This window comes from Acanthochromis polyacanthus, chromosome 6 (assembly GCF_021347895.1).
Source record: "Acanthochromis polyacanthus isolate Apoly-LR-REF ecotype Palm Island chromosome 6, KAUST_Apoly_ChrSc, whole genome shotgun sequence".
NCBI classification, from domain to species: domain Eukaryota; kingdom Metazoa; phylum Chordata; class Actinopteri; family Pomacentridae; genus Acanthochromis; species Acanthochromis polyacanthus.
The window spans coordinates 10197090-10214562 of NC_067118.1; the positions used below are offsets into that span (position 1 = coordinate 10197090).

Genomic DNA, 17473 nt, shown 5'->3' on the forward strand with positions numbered 1-17473 from the left:
TTTGGATCATTGTCTTGCTGGAAAATATATCTTCTCCCAAGACGTAGTTCTCTTGCAGACTGAAAAAGATTGTACCCCAGAATTTCAGTGTATTTTGCAGCATTCATTCTGCCCTCTATCTTTACAAGCCTTCCAGGTCCAGTTGCTGAGAAACCTCCCTACAGCATGATGCTGCCACCACCATGCTTCACAGTGGGGATGGTGTGTTTTTGGTGATGTGCAGTGTTTGGTTTCCGCCAAACATGACGTCCTGTCTGATGGCCAAAAAGCTCAATTTTGGTCTCATCAGACCAAAGAATCTTCTTCCACTTGACCATGGAGTCTTCCACGTGCTTTTTGGCAAACTCTAGTCGAGATCTAATATGACTTTTCTTCAACAGTGGCTTTCACATTGCCACTCTCCCATAAAGCTTTGACCGGTGAAGAACCCGGGCAGCAGTTGCTACATGCACAGTCTCTCCCATCTCAGCAGCTGAAGCTTGTATCTCCTTCAGAGTAATTGTAGGGGTCTTGGTGGTTTCTCTCACGAGCAATGGCGTGCTGGGTAATCGGGAACACCGCGGATATCCCCGGTGGGCCGCTTTATTGTTGGGCCGCTCCAGTCATAAAATAATAATAATAATAATAATAATAATAATAATGCTTTAAATCATGGGTCTCAAACTCGCGGCCCGCGGGCCAACTGCGGCCCGTGGGATGATATTTTGTGGCCCTCTACTTGAGATCAAAGTTTAGCATTGGTGCTGCACGCCTGCTTTTCTCATATGCTTCTGTGTCGTTAGTAAGACAGCACTTTGAGAAAATGTCGAAGAACGGCGGCAAAATGCCACAAGCTGCGCTCAAACTCACAACCACCGCACCAAAGGCAGAGGCTCAATCTGTTGAGCTATCAGCACATGTGGGGTCTGTAGGCCGTTATAGTACTATTTCCCCCGGGCTGAAATGTTGCCCCTGCACGCCTCTGCTCATTAGTCTCCTACTTGCACGGTCACTCAGTTTACGAGGGCGGCCTGATCTAGGCACATTCACACAAGTGCCATATTCCTTCCATTTCTTGATAATTGATTTCACTGAACTCTGGGGGATGTTCAGTGCCTTGGAAATCTTTTTGTAACCATCCCCTGAGTTGTACTTCTCAATAACCCTTTCCCTGAGTTGCTTAGAGTGTTCTTCTGTCTTCATGGTGTAATGGTAGCCAGGAATACTGATCAACCACTCTCTGGACCCTTCAGACACAGGTGTTTTACAACTCAATCACTTGAAACACACCCACACCACTCAGGTGATCTTCATTTCACTAATTGTGAGACTGTTGGCAACAATTTGATGGGCCTCTATTGAATTAGACCATTAAATTAAAAAGGGGGTGAATAATTATGCAAACAATTATTTTCATTTATAAAATTTTCTTTCATTACAGTTTTTTTTCCGATTGCTATCACGCATTGGTTGAAACTGAAGTCACATGTTCAAAACTCTTAACACAGCCTGCAAAACAGAAGTCCATGTGGACTGAACTGTGAATCATTTTCCATTGCTTTCACACAAAATGCATTCAGTGACCACAGTCACCAAAATTCATGAACTCTTTTCTCAGTTACTAGTTCATCACCTGCAAAACACTAGACCTTTACAGCACATTGTTCAAATGCTAACACACTGTGTTCAAAACAGTTAAAACCACAATCAAAACAGAATGATGGGGAGAAAAACATGGGGAATTTCTGCTGCAGTCACACTGAAATCTATTGAAAATCATTTCAAAATATTGAAAATTAAAATAAATGAAAAGATTAGGTAATTACACTCAGCTGAGTGCAGTTGTCAGCTGAAACCTGATTCAGGTAATCTGTGTTTGGCCTCATCAGAAACCATAAAAAGGAGACATTATTTTTTCTAAGGTCCCAAAGTACCGATGCAAAGGCACAGAGAAAATACGTCAATGTTGTTGAAGTAAACTACTACATTCCCAATTCATTCTTGTTGCAATATATTACAGCCATGGCCATAAGTTTGGACACAAGTACCATGACGCTTGTGAATCTTAGAAAATACCACAAAATTGTCACTTACAATACAGTACACAACTCCTGAGAACTATATTAAGTTTCATATTTTAAAAAAAACATCAAAAGAGTTTGGTGTCATTTTATTATTCTTACCAAATTCTGTTGTGAAAGTACTGCATTTTTTGTTATTTTCTTCTAATACTATGTTTTGGGAACAAAGTTGTTCCAATTGTTGGAATTTATTGATAATATTATATCCCTTGTTGATTTGTTGACTAATTAAACTGGTGCTATCAAAAAATATTAGTTATGTTCTGTAATAGACATCAAAACAGACATAGTAAGTCATGCTGTGTCCAAACTTATGGCCATGGCTGTACAATAATTTAGAACACTCAAATGCAAAGATCTTATTTTATGATAAAATACTGATTTATCTAAAAAGAAATCATTCAAACTTGAAAGATCACAATTAATTTCATGTAATGCTCTCTGTTGTTAGTATTTTGTAATTCAGCGTGCGAAGAGTGACAGGATTTGTTTCCAAAGTGAGACTATTTTCTAGTGTTGTGGTTGGATGAGCTTATTTTAAATCATGTATGAAGTGTTTTGTTGATGAGAAACAGTTTGGGGATGAGATTCACTGTTTAGCTGAGATGCATGATGGAAATGCAGGCTGTGTTAAGAGTTTTCAAATCAAATCAAATCAAATCAAACTTTATAAAGCACTTTTCATACAATAAAAGCAGCTCAAAGTGCTGTACAACATTTAAAAACATTTAAAATAAGAATACCCATCCCGCCCTCCCTCCTTATAGGTACACAACTGCACGCACACACACACACACACACACACACACACACACACACACACACAGTCACCAATGGCTATAGGAAGACATGGCGTGGCACTGACAATTGTGGAAAACGCCTCCATTGGGGCCGTCCACACTGGGAGGAGCTCCAGGCCGTGCCCGCCGGAGGCGCCGGCACCCAGACTCCCCGACCACGACAGACACAGGGACCCCACACCGAGGAAGGGAGCCCCTCAACTAGCCGAGCCGAGGAGACCCGAGGACAACACCCCCAGCAGCAGACCAGACACAGCCCCCAGTGTGGAGGACCCCCCTGAGGAAACACTGGAGTTGAAAGAATAAAATAAACAAATAAATAAATGTGCTAATAACTAAATAATGGGAAGTAAAAAACCTTAAAATACATAAGATGATAAATAAGGAATGATAAGAACAACAGAATATAAGAAGGCTAAAAAGATCAGTTAAAAGCGGTGTAATTAAGAGTCCGCTGCCAGAGGACCTCAGGGTCCGCGAGGGTTGGTATGTTAAAAGGAGATTGGACAAATAAGAAGGCGCAAGGCCATTAAGACATTTAAAAACTAATAAAAGGACCTTAAAATCGATCCTGAAACGGACGGGGAGCCAATGCAGCGACTTTAAAACTGGTGTAATATGCTCCCGCCCCCTGGTCCTTGTCAGCACGCGTGCGGCTGAGTTTTGTAAAAGCTGAAGATTAAAAATACTCTTTTTGGGAAGACCAGAGAGCAGGGCATTACAATAGTCTAAACGAGAAGAGATAAAAGCATGCATTAGCACCTCCATGCTGGCCTGAGAGAGAAATGGGCGGACTCTGGCTATATTCTTAAGATGATAAAAACCTATCTTTGTTATGTTTTTAATATGTGGGATAAAATTCAGCTCAGAGTCAAAAATAACGCCCAGGTTTTTTACAAATTCTGCTGGTTTAAAAACTTGTAATTTAAGTAAAAGTTTCTCTCTCTGACCTTCAGGACCTATAACTAAAACCTCAGTTTTGTCCTGGTTGAGCTGTAGGAAGTTCGCTGCCATCCATGACTTAATGTCTAAAATACACATTAAAAGAGTATCAATTGGCCCTGTGTCATCAGGAGACACGGCAATGTACAGCTGTGTATCATCAGCGTAGCTATGGAAACTGATGCCGTGTCTCCTGATGACGTCCCCAAGAGGAAGCATATAAAGATTAAAAAGAATGGGACCTAAAATTGACCCTTGGGGAACCCCACACCTAATTTCATGGGTTCCTGAGGAACACGTATCCATACTTACATAAAAACATCGGTCTGAAAGATAAGAGTTGAACCAGTTAAGCACAGTACCAGAGAGGCCAACCAGGTGTCTGTCTGTTTAATAAGATATGATGGTCTAGTGTATCAAAAGCGGCACTGAGATCCAGTAGAACCAACACTGTTAGTTTTTTATTATCTAAATTCCACCTGATATCATTTAAAATCTTTAAAAGTGCTGTCTCTGTACTGTGGTTCATCCTGAAACCAGACTGATATGTTTCTAAAATGTTAATTCTGTTTAAAAAGTCACTGACTTGGTTAAGAACCAGTTTTTCTAAAATTTTACTTAAGAACGGTAAGTTGGATACAGGACGGTAGTTATTAAGAACATTAGGGTCTAGACTGCTCTTCTTCAGGTGGGGCTTCACCACCGCCGTTTTAAAGGCAGTGGGGAAGACACCTGTCTGAAGAGAGCAGTTCATTATGTTTAAAAATTGTTCCTCAAAGAATCCATAAAATGATTTTAAGAGTGGTGTGGGAATAGGATCTAAAAGGCAGGTTGTTGGGTTTACTTGGGAGAAAGCTCGACCAAGTGTCCTTGCATCAACCAGGGCATAACTCTCCAGGGTTTCCTCAGCCAAGGACAGCAGATCCGATGTGTTAACAAGTAAAACTTGGTGGGATAAAAGGCTGGATCTGATGTCCTTGATCTTGGTTCTGAAGTGGTCTGCAAAGTTCTCACAAAGAGTGTCTGATGGTGTTGTAGCGGTACTACGTTATGATTTATTGCTCTCGTTATTAATAATTGGGGCACCACCCTAGATCTCTAGGGAAAAATATTAATTTTAATAAAAAAAATTAATATTCATAAAAATTTTGATCAATCTCATATCAAAAAGTCTTGAATCCTCGTTTAAATTGACCACATTCTACACAAAGAAACACAAGACTGTAATTTGGTCTATAATGAGGTATTTATTAACTATTCTATGAAAATAATGACAAGTGAACTATGTACAATGTAGATATGGTGTGTGTGTGTGTGTGTGTGCAGGACTACGTGTGTGCGTGGAATGTGGGAGTGTGTGTGTGGTGTGTGCATGTGTGAGAGATGTGGAAGTAGGTGTGAGAGAGAAGGAAATATGGTGAGGATTAGCCAGAGCTAACCTGACGAGGTAACCGGTAATTTGGATTAAGAATTCTAATGATTTGTAAAAGAATAAATTGATGAAGTGAATTAAATGACCAAGCGGTTAGTACATCACCCATAGAATGGAATCAGAGCAAACTCAGCTGGAGTTATTGAAGTGAACCGTCATGGGGCTGGGACTTGCGAGGCCTTCAGATTCGCAGCACACGGTCTGGACCTGCGGGTTCGGAGCGGTGCATCGTCGTTGTGGTGGCCTAGATGTCCTGCCGCGGGTTGATCGGTTCTAAGCAAAGACCTGGTCCAGCAGATCTCTGGAGTTCTCAGCTGAGTGCTTAAAAATGATGGTTCTCAGGCTTTAGCCAAGAAAAATGGGTGTTGATGAAAAACGGTCAAAATTAAGTGTTATGTGTTATGCCTGTGTACATTTGAAAGTAAAGTTTAAAAGTTATGTACGGCTACCCAATCATGTGACTGAATATGTAGCAGGAGCGCGAATTGATGGGACTCAGAAACCCCCCCACAATTTAATCAGTTGTTTCTTGTATCATTGTCGATACATCCACAGTGGAGGATTTGTAGTAGGATCACAACGATGTGATCATCAGCAGGTCACTGAAGGAGTGTTCACTTGCTGTCACTTTGCCACTACCTCAATGGGAAATCCTTAACAAATTTGTGGATCCACACTAGAAGCCGCATCACTGCAAAAATGTAATCACTTGGTCCTTGTGTCATTTCTGCCCTTTCTTTAAAATTTCATCCAAATCTGTTGGTCCACTTTTGGGTAATGTTGCTAACAGAGGAAGGATTCACGTGTTCCGATCGTCACATAACTCCACCGTGTTCTTTGGTGGAATAATTAATCTAACAATTGCATTCTTTCATTCATTCATTCTTCATTCTTTCAGTGCTCACAACAGATTTGGATGCAACAGTCATGGTGATTTGTCTGGTTTGTGGTCCGCTCATTTCAGCCATTCTCCTCATATGTTTCGCGGTAGAGAAGTGTTTGTCATCAGTCAATGATTTTTTTTTTCTGTATTCCACCACAATATTGTATGGGTGTAAAACAGTTTACCTCCGCTTTCCTGAAGAACATCAGGGATTTTTTTCATGGTCTTCAGCAGTAGTTTTTGTTGGTGAATGAGAGACATTAGAATCACACATGCCTGGATGTTCAAACCATAAACAAAGAAGTGAATTCGGTGACGTACGTGCATTACATTTGCGCTGGGGACTGCTATGATTGGTGGAAGCCATGGTAGGCTGGCCAAAATTTGGAAAAGATGCAGTGATTGGACAAAATTGCAAAGTCGCACAGACTTTGCGAGAGTTGAATTTGCATGAATTGGTGTGATCGCAACATCGCAGATTCCTGGAGGGACTGTCTGTTGTTATTCATATTTACTATTAGATCATTGCAGATATTTTCTATAGTTTGAGTACATATTTAATATTTTCTTTTTTATTTGTCATTTGTTTAGTTTGGAAGACTTTTTGAGAGTAGTTTAGCAAATAAATGTATGCACTAAGAATTCAAACAAACACAGTGTCAGGCTGTACAACATCTTTTTACTCACCTTTTGACTTTCTTTGTCTTCTTTGAAAAAAAAAAAAACTATACTGCCAGTATAATCTGTGTGCAAATGTTCTCTCGTCTGATAATTTTTCCACCAAGTGGATTCATAAATTGAAATTAAATTGCTTTTATTAAATAATTCATTTTAAGTCACTGGGCCTTGAAATGTGTGAATACTGTATATTGACTTTTAATATATTTAGTATTTCTATAGATTTTAAAATTAGAAGTGTTTTGTTTATAGTATTGTACAGCAAGTTTTTTAGAGTGTATACTAACCTTTAATGTTAATGTTAATCTTGGTACTAACCTGCCTGTTTTGTCTTTTTGGTTTGTTATTGTTGTATGTAAGCTGCTGAACACTTAAATTTCCCTCTGGCTTACTAAAGTATCTATCTATCTATCTAATAGCTGATGAGTATTTTTGTGACTTGATGCAACATTCAGTTCAGCCACTAGAGGTCAGCCTTGTACATTTTTTTTTTAAAAAGCGCCATTTTAAAGAAGAGAGGAGCAGCTCCTCCCTTCAGTCAGGTCTGTACACTTTCACTTTTATTTTTCACACATTTTTTATAGCTGCTTTGTTTGTTTTAAAAGTGTTGGTTTTCATACCAAAATACTCTCCTTTGCTACATTTTACCATCTTTTGTAGACAGTCACAGTAATTCTAATAAGATATTTAAGATGTACAGTAGAGGTATTTCATTTCTTACAATAAGAATAATCCTCTTGTATCCTCCTGCATTGTAGAATGGATTCTATTATATACTTTCGTTTTAGAGAAGAAGCAGCTAAAGACTTAATTTAAAGAAAACAAAATTACAATCAGCACTTTAGGTCAGAGGTTTCATACAACTTTGTCAACGTCCATACGTCAGCTTTAATTACGTTTCTTCTAAAAGCTTTCCTTATAGATTTATTATACATGAACCAATCGCAGAGTTTTGCACACAGTTTTAAAATGTAAAGGACAGGGAGTGAAATTTTTTTTAAAAACCCTTTGATACTGATTTGATCTGCATGCCGATAAAATTCTGCAACCACATCAAATTTTAACCAAGAATCAGAACGATGCATCAGATGACCTGCTTACCTCAAAGCAAAACCTTGATTCAAACCAAGGTGGTCTGGAAGAAGTCGGAGCACAGAGTGAATGAACAGTAGAAAACAAGTAGCATACAGGAAGTTTTCTGTCCTCGTTTTTGGTGTTTTTTTTCCGATCTAAAACAAGTTGTGGGAAGAATTCGAGCGGCCAAGTTGCCAGATGCAGCGACTATTTGAGGAAACCTCGCGCTCCTGTTGGTGCATCATTGTGGTGAGTTATAAACAGGCTCTTTGCTGGTGTGTTAATCAGTGTTTATCTGTGATTTTACTTGTTACGCCTGCAGCTCCTGTGTTTAACCGTCCTTGTTGTGTTTCGGTTCTTATGTTTGGTCTCCTGAGAGGTTTCTAGCTTGACAACAGATGAGGCTGTTAAAAACAGATGGACAGATGGCTGGCAAACATCACATCATGACTGTAATGGAAACGTGCTTCATTGGTACTAAGGTACTTACCATTACCTTGAGACTGAGTGAACACACACTCAGCATTTCTATTTCTAGTGCTCCTAAGAGCTGGTCTGACTCTGTTATCTTTCAGTGAGGTGGGTGTAGTGAGGGTTCATTTTTATTTATGGTTTCTTCTAAGAATGGTTAGTCGCAACATAAGGTTCTTTTATGGTTATACAGCCATGGCCATAAGTTTGGACACAAGTACCATGACGCTTGTGAATCTTAGAAAATACCACAAAATTGTCACGTACAATACAGTACACAACTCCTGAGAACTATATTAAGTTTCATATTTAAAAAATCATCAAAAGAGTTTGGTGTCATTTTGTTATTCTTACCAAATTCGGTTGTGAAAGTACTGCATTTTTTTGTTATTCTCTTCTAATATTATGTTTTGGGAACAAAGTTGTTCCAGTTGTTGGAATTTATTGATAATATTATATCCCTTGTTGATTTGTTGACTAATTAAACTGGTGCTGTCAAAAAATATTAGTTATGTTCTGTAATAGACATCAAAACAGACATAGTAAGTCATGCTGTGTCCAAATTTATGGCCATGGCTGTATTTATCTCTTTGATTTAAAAATACAATACAATACAATGCAATACAATTAAAAAGAAGTAAAAAAAAAAAGAGCACATATATGTGTTTTTTTCTCTTGCAATTTGCCTCAAGTGGCTTTGGTTTTTGTCAGCTGTCTCTGTTTTACTAAAAAGCATCTGGGTTAGCTTCCTTGGATATCCTTTACTCCATTAAGCTGGTTCATAACATGCATCATTCAAAACTATCACTAATAATGGCATTAATAATTAAAGCTGATTACTAGATATTACCAGTATTTGGAACAATAACTTGTGGGAAAAAACAGGATTGAAAAGATCAATAGGCTTTGTCAGATACATATATAGTAATTATTTAATTACATAGTTTTTTTTTAGTTCTGTCATTTAGTCATTGTGTTTTCTTTTTTTTTTAGTTTGTAACTCCTGCTGCTTTCAAATGTGTTTTAAAAACAAATGTGACTTTGACTTTGAATACATTTATGCTAAAGAAGACTGGTGTCCTTCTTCTGTGACGTATCCAGTTCTGTTTGATTCAGAGATTAGAGAGTCCTCGCTTTCAGATTTGTTGTCAGATCTTTTGCAGCAATTTATATTCCCTAAATATCAGCAGAAACGTGCTATCTTTGTGTAGGTGGCTTCCTTTCTTGTGAGTTTCAGTCTTTTTACTGTCGTTTGGGTCTTCAGTTTATCAAAAGCATCCATAGAAGTCCTTCTCCAACTAACCAATGTGTGCGAATGAGTCTTATTCAGGATAATTCAATTCAGTGTTATTGATATAGAGCCCCCTGCGACAGACTGGCGACCTGCCCAGGGTGTCCCCTGCCTTTGCCCGAGTCAGCTGGGATAGGCTCCAGCACCCCCCGTGACCCTACTGACCCCCCCCCCCCCCCCCCCCCCCCGGTGTTTTTGATTTTTCATTTTTAAAGTAAATATTTTTTAAAATAAACAACAATCAGTTATTTTTATTTTTAGCACCATGCGTGTTTAAATTCGCAATTACATGTCATGTACAAAATATTAAATAGAATTTTCGGGGAAAATAGTTTCCTGCTCATCTCTGCTGAGCTGCTGGGGCAGGGGAGAAACTGCCCCTCTAGTGCGGCAGAGCAGACATAGCAACAGAAATTTATCCAATCAGCGTCGTCGAATCTGATGCCCAGAGGGGCGATATCGATATCGCCCCAAGCCAAGTGAGCATGCGTGAGTGTGGTGGATAACTGTGACACTGTCACCATAGACATAATAAAGAGTAGACCCAGCATCAGCCGCTACCACGACTGGGCGCTGTCGAGAAATGCGGCCGCCATCTTGGTCCGGTCGCCCGCCTCACTCTACACCGCTGTTTAACCGGCGCAATGAAGTCTCAGCGCATTAAATGAATCATAGTTCGCTCAATACTACGCAATTTTTTTATCTGCAAACGTCATTCAAAGAGGCATGATAGAGGCCACAATTTTTGGCGTTTTCAAATACTTATAACAAATAAAATAATATTTTAGAAGATGCCGGCAGCGGCTGTAGATGCCGTAGTATAATAATTAATCAAGGATATATCTTGGTTTAGAGCTAGGTTCCTCCTATTTCTCAATGATTATTAATAACTGGCAGTTTTAATCGGCTAATTTAATATATATTTTGATTATATTTTATTTAGTTTAATTTTATATATCTATTTATCTATTTATATACACGTCATAATAAATATAATGTCATATAGAAGGAGACTGTCTATTTTAATAATTGGAAAAATGAAGAAATACACACAAATATATTGCCTACATATCAAAAAATTTCACACTTTCAAGTTAAACACAAGAACAGATGAGATGATATTCAATTTGTTGTCATATACACTGTGAACAAACAAGTACTGTAACGCCAAAACTATTATTTTTGTACATGACACAATCAGCACCTAAACTACATATTTACATCCATTTGCTCAGGCCCTAAAAGCCTTGAAAGAGGACAGTTTTGGTGTTTTTTTCCTTGTGCTCCCTTTCTGCAGCTCCAGAGAGGTGAGTTTTGCCTTGTGCTGCAGCCTTATCTTCAGAAACACAGACACAACTAATGACAACAGTGTAAAATGGTGGTTGTCGATGCCAAACTGTTGCTCCTCAATGTGTTCCCTAAGATGAAAAACGTCCTCTGTTCCAACCTCCTCCCGGACAATGTAGGTGACTGTTGACAACTTTGGTGCCTGCCTTGTTGATGCTTGCCGGATGACCCTCTCTGCAGCTCTCAACACCTTCATAGTACCTTGTGATGGAATCACAAGGCCACCACGGTTTTTCAGTGTCAGCAGGTGGTAGTTTTCATCAAATGATGACAGTACAGCATCTCTGACCAAGCTAGCATGGCATATATCGCAGGACAGCTTTTGCAGAATCTGCCGGACCACAAATCCTGCGATGTAGACAAGGGCATTTTCTACCAGCTCCCCGAACCGAGTGGGCAGGTAACTGTGATCTGTCACAACGGCCGAAATGTTTGCAAATGGAGATGGATGTTCTTCAGCTGTTTCTGGAGAGGACATCTCTACTGCAGCTAGGGACACAGTCTGATCTTGGGCTGCAACATTGCCAGTCTCACTGGGTGACACACCACATCGAACCATCAAGCGGCGGAAAATGGCCTGGAACTGGCTCGCAGAGGGGTTATTATTCCAGCCACCTTGCATGTAAAACAGGCAGACAATACATGCATTACTCACATGACATAAAATATAAAGATTCGTTAAGTAAATTTTCTGAATTAATTTCATTAAAAGAGCCTACCCGATGCTCTGATGGAATTAAACAGGAGCTCCAAGTGATCGTGGCTAAATCTGTATGTTAGAACATACCGCTGAACTTGGAGGAGCTCTGGAATCATTACCATCAATGTGTCGATGTTAATGACAAATTCAATGGCAGACAAAAAGTTGCATTTCTTGGGTGCAAACTCAGAGAAGGAAAAGCAGCTACCAGAGCAGATAAAAACTTGAGAACAAGAACACATGCACGAACACATGCAATACTTACCATTTTGACTTACATGTACATGATGTTGTGTAATACATACCCATTTAGAAGCATCTAGGACCTGCAACACACTTAATACAAGACAATTCAGATGAAAACAAAACTGCAGATTTAAATTTTAACCAGAACAGAATTTTTTTTTTTTTGACCAGAGTCAGCTGAGGTGGCCCTGGCATCTGGTCAGGATGCCTTCTGGATACCTCCTGTTAGAGGTGTTCCAGACATGTCCGACCGGGAGGAGGCCTCTTGGCCGATCCAGGACCAGGTGGAGAGATTATATCTCTCGCCTGGCTTGGGAACACGAGATCTGGGCCTTCTTCCTGAAGCTGCTGGCCCTGCGACCCGGACCAGGATAAGCGGCAGAAAACAACAACATCCCTCCTACATGCAAGCTCTCTTTCTGACACAGACAAATCTTAATGTTGGGGGGAAAAAATTGATATATATGCATCTGGGACCTGAAAAACACTGAATACACGTTAATTTTGACAAATACAGCTGGACACAGAAAAACATTGTAATTAAAGAGCGTCATGTTGGCAGACAAAACAAAAAGAAAATGCACTGTATCATATGAACCTGATAGAGAATGAGGCATCTTATGAACTTGATGCATGGAACAAAAACTGGAACTGTTTCAATGAACTCATGCAGTAACTTTCTCGAACTTTCAACTTTAATGCTCTTTTTTAATACACTTCTTTGAGCGGTGGAGGGGTGTTCCATTTTTTGTCGCCAAAGTGAGCAAGTGCTCTCTGGCTCTTGACAAAAATGCTTTCCTCTCTATCAAATTCAAAGCACCGAAAGGAGCTTTGAAATCTTTGGCACGAGGATTGCGTCCATTCATAATATCAAAGAGACTGTCAATCATCTATAAAAAAAATAGTGGCATATAAATGTCATGTCAGTTAAATATCGAAAAACCTTATGTTTATGAAAAAAACCTATGATGCAATCAGAATTATTAGGGAATTACCTCGATGAAATCTGCTGTTGCCTCACAGTCTCTTAATTGAGAGTACCCAAGATCTCGCATTGTGCGGAGAGCCACTGACACTGAGCGACTCAGTGTTTGTGCGGCTAGGGAAACCTTCATCTTCTGGTTCTCAAAGTGGACATGCTTGTCTGTAATTTTATTTGCAGCATGCAGTCCATCTTTTTTTTGCACATCATTGAGCTGATCAATGTATCTCCAATTTATCTGTCCACAGGTAGAGGCAATCGGACTGTATGACTGCAGAGAAAGAATTGGTCACTGCTCAAACAAGTACAAACAGCACAATTTTGATCTTCACATCCAGTAATAAATGTGCACACAAAAATAACATAACTTGTACAAATAGGTATACAACAATAATAATTTACCTACAACATATTACGTGCCAACTTCAGCATGTGGCATGCGTCCATCATTATAAATACTTGGTCACCAGTCGACGGATGTGGGAAACTGGTTTTAAGTGGTTCTTGTGGGTTACCCCTCAGCTCATAACCAAGTTGATTGCACATGCTGATGTTTGTAGCATGGCCATCCATTGTGACACATACCGCCTGAATACCCCATGCATGCAGCTCCTCCAAAGCATGAGTGAGAAGGACCCTTTGTGTGTCTGGAGACAGAGTCTTCGTCAGGTAATATGCAATGGGAGCCTTCCAATGTCCTTGAAGGCCAACCACCAGGAACACAAGCGCCTCAGTAGCAACATCAGTCTCATTGTTTCCATCACCCAAGTCTACAAAACCAGACATTGACTGGTTGTGCGGATTATATTGCACATGTTTTCTTATGGCCATGGAATCTAACATGACTGCAACATGCCCATATTTAGCCTGGTCATCCTTCCATCTTTTCTCCGGCATTTCCAGCATCATTTTTTTCAGGCCAGGCTTGTCATCCACAGAACAAAGCCACCTGTACAAAAAATATTGAGAAATAGCAGTTATATATATATATATATATATATATATATATATATATTATATATAAACTTTATTACAGACACAGTGGTCCAGATAAGAGCAAAAACAGTACATAAAAAATAAAACAACATATACACAATGAACAATTAAAAAAACAAAAAGTCAATTACCTAAGAGCAGATTACTATACCAATGCTTCCATATCTTGGACAGATAGCGTGTAGTGCTAAATTTGATGTTAGTCAATGCCATAATTATGCTGTTCTCTGAGTTATTCAGTCGACATATAAACTTATACATAGAATTCCTCAGTGTGGCATGCAGCGTATTAACACCTGCAGCCACAAACATCTCGCTGGCGCTACACCATCGTGGTCTTCTCAGCAGCATTCTCATGGCATCATTATAAGCAACCTGGAGTTTACGCAGGCTTGCTTTGCTGTAATTAGACAACAAGTGGGCAGTATAGAGAGGAGTGCAGTGAGCTCTGAACAAAGCCACCTTCACTGTTTCTGTATATGCCCGAAACTTGCGAAGCAAACTATTTACTTGAGCATATAAAGCTCAGCATTGCCTGTAAATGTCTTGGTCATCCTGCAGCTGGTCGGTAATGAAATGCCCAAGATACTTAGCTTTGCTCACAACTCTCAAATTATTACCTGCCAATTTGAAAGTAGGAAACATTAGACATTTGTCCTCCTTAGTTCTACAAATACAGAATATGCTACTGTATTTAACTTCCTGAAACTGAATTTGATAACATTATGACTACCTTTGTAATGTATGTGGATGGGGGAGGGAAAAATTCAGTGTCTCTGAGGTATTTGTATGCCTTAGGACTAGGGATGGGAATTTCGACTAATTTCCGAACAGACTAGTCGCCAATAAAATTAACGACTAGTCGGTTCGGAAATTAGTATTGAACTTGCAATTTAACCCTTTAAGCGCCAAAGTCGCAATATTGCCACAAGCAACATTGCTGAACATAACAAGCCATAGCTTCAAATATACTGCTTCGTGTGCCTCATGTACTGTACACCAGGAGATGGCGGACATCTGGAACTTCAATCTGAGCATCAGTTGCGGGCGTGTTTTCATGCAAAGTTTTGGAGTTTACAGAGTTTGAAAACCGAGGAGACGAGACTCGCCGTCGGAGCGTATCAGAGCGCAAGACGGCACATTTTAGAGTGAGAAAACTCACCGTACCGAGAGGTCTGGTCAATGCTGACAAAGTACTTTGTCAAGTAATGGCTTACTCATATTCTGAAGAGGAATATTCACCCTCTGATGAAGATGTTCAGTTGTCCACTGAGACAGAAATGCCGCTGCATCTGTGCGTAACGGCAGCGGGTCAGTGCGCCATGACAGTCCACGAGCAGCACATACTGGAGCCGATGCTTTGCTTCGGGGTGGCAGGAAGGGACGTGGTGGGTGTAGCTGGAGTGAAACAAAACACCGCTAATGATGAGGGGGATAGCGGGGATTGAAAAAAGAGACAAGCATATGCTACTGGCAGGATCAACCAGGTAGCCTAGACGGGACGAGTGTGCGGCGCACGGCTGAGCGTAAAGCTGCGTGGTGGCGCACGGTCGGGACCTGGGGGGGCACACTAGCGTTTAACCGACTAGTAAAATACTAACCGTTTAATAAATGAGTCGACAATTAACCGATTAAACGACTAGTCCGCACATCCCTACTTAGGACTATGAAGATGGAGTGTCAGGACGAATTCTCTGTGCTCCTTTGAGTACTCATGACCCTGCCTGGCCATGAAGTCTAGTTTAAGATCTGAAATAGTATGAGGCAAAATTCACAAGTCACCTTCAATTATGACTAAACGTTTTAGCTAATAAATACATTTCACAGTGGTAATTTCATCTTAGCTGAGTAGAACTTAAGTCTGTCTTTGAGCTCTTCATTAATGATGTTCTTTTCACTTATTTGTGCTAGAAGACTCTTTATGTTGGTCTTTGCCATCTTTTCACGTGCCGTGGCATTCTTTTTTTCTCGCTCCAATATATCAACTCTTTCCAAAGCTCCGGTGAGTCTGGCCTTTAAAGCAGTTAGGGAGGAAGGCATTATATAGCTGTGATCCTAGGATAAGGAGAGATGAACATTGTTCGAGTTATGTTTTACTAGCTGTATCACACATGACACAGGGCTCACATTATTTCTAAAAGTCATCAGCTGTCAAATCCGCTACCAGTCTCTAAAACCATTATGACATGCTTATATGTAAAATTGAAATACTTACATCTTTAGGCCGAGGTTCTGAATGTGAGGTTGAGGCCACCGGGCCATCCTGAGGAGTCTCAGACAGGCTCTCCTCAGATCTTCTGGAGGCAGATGTGTTCCTGTTTTTTCTGGCTAAAATGAAGACAAGACACAAAGACATAGATAGATAGATAGATAGATAGATAGATAGATAGATAGATAGATAGATAGATAGATAGAAAATCACAATGATAAGTAATTTATGCCCTGTAATCAATAGAATATTTCCCTTCAACAATGCTAACAGCCTTATTGTGATGCACCTACTCTTTGGAGGTGATCTGGAAACTTAAAAATGAATGGAATTACGCCATCTCTAAAGCGGACAACCTGTCCTGTCCTGTCGAAATCCTGCTCTCTGAAGTGTTCACTACACAGCACAGATGAGTCACTTGCTGTGAATTTATCCCTCCTTAGAGCGATCTCCCACTTCTTCCTCACATTTCTGTCTTTAGGAAATCTTCAAAATGAAACAGCACATCACCACAAAACAATCTTTAAAAAGAGCTCACTTTCTTCCTTCTTTCTATTTTATTCCTTAAAGTTTCTTAGAACCTCTCCCAAACAAAAGTTTGCAAAATGCAAAATGCATCTGTTGCTAATACACCAAAGTTGCCATAATTGTGAATAAGCGAGCTGTTTGCAAATGACTCTACAGTCAGGTGTAATGTTGAAAAAATGTTTAATCCTACCTGTGAAAAGTTATTCCTTGAGCCCTGCTCGCTACCGTCCGCCTATTGGCACAGGAATACACCGCACAGTGCTCCGGCATCGCTGAATCACCATACGAATGACTGGAGTGTATGGGAAGCTCGACCGGACCAAGATGGCGGCCGTATTTCTCGCTGCGCAGGACCCTGACCGGCGTCTACTCTTTATTAACTGTCACAGTCACAGTGACAAGAGGAAGGCTTGGCTAGCTGGATCTAGTCATGCAAATGCTTTATATTGCTTCCCGTGTTTGCTCTATAAAACGGCTGGGACAGACACGGCATGGACTGTTTCAGGAGTAAGAGATATGAAACATTTATCCAGGAAAATAAAGAAACGAGAGTAGGAGGGCACATATGGAGAACACTGTTAAGCTAACGATGCTAGGCAAGGCTAACAACACAGCTAGATGAAGAGATGAAGAGTGACACACAGTTACACACTGAACTGTTCTGAAGTGGCCTCCAATGAGCCCTGATCTGAATTCTACTGAACATCTGTGGAAGGAGCTGAAACATGCAGTCTGGAGAAGGACAGCCTTCACACCTGAGACAGCTGGAGCAGTTTGCTCACCAGGAGTCCACACGTGCAGAAGTCTCACTGAGAGTTACAGAAATCACCAGAC

At 40.2% G+C, this 17473-nt stretch overlaps 1 protein-coding gene and 1 long non-coding RNA gene across 2 annotated transcripts; both read right to left on the reverse strand.

The window, feature by feature from the left end:
* Positions 1-10634: 10634 nt before the first annotated feature.
* Positions 10635-13849, reverse strand: LOC127534344 (uncharacterized). Its single transcript, XM_051949304.1, has 2 exons — positions 11698-13849; positions 10635-11593 (listed from the first exon to the last, which is right to left on the reverse strand). Exons 1-2 carry the CDS (start codon positions 11930-11932, stop codon positions 10863-10865), a joined length of 966 nt encoding a protein of 321 aa, XP_051805264.1. The 5' UTR covers positions 11933-13849; the 3' UTR covers positions 10635-10862.
* A 925-nt stretch (positions 13850-14774) lies between these two features.
* On the reverse strand, positions 14775-17167 carry LOC127534353 (uncharacterized). The gene is made up of 3 exons (XR_007942459.1): positions 16830-17167; positions 16118-16230; positions 14775-15300 (listed from the first exon to the last, which is right to left on the reverse strand). It is a non-coding gene; the product is annotated as an uncharacterized LOC127534353 (long non-coding RNA).
* Positions 17168-17473: the final 306 nt, after the last annotated feature.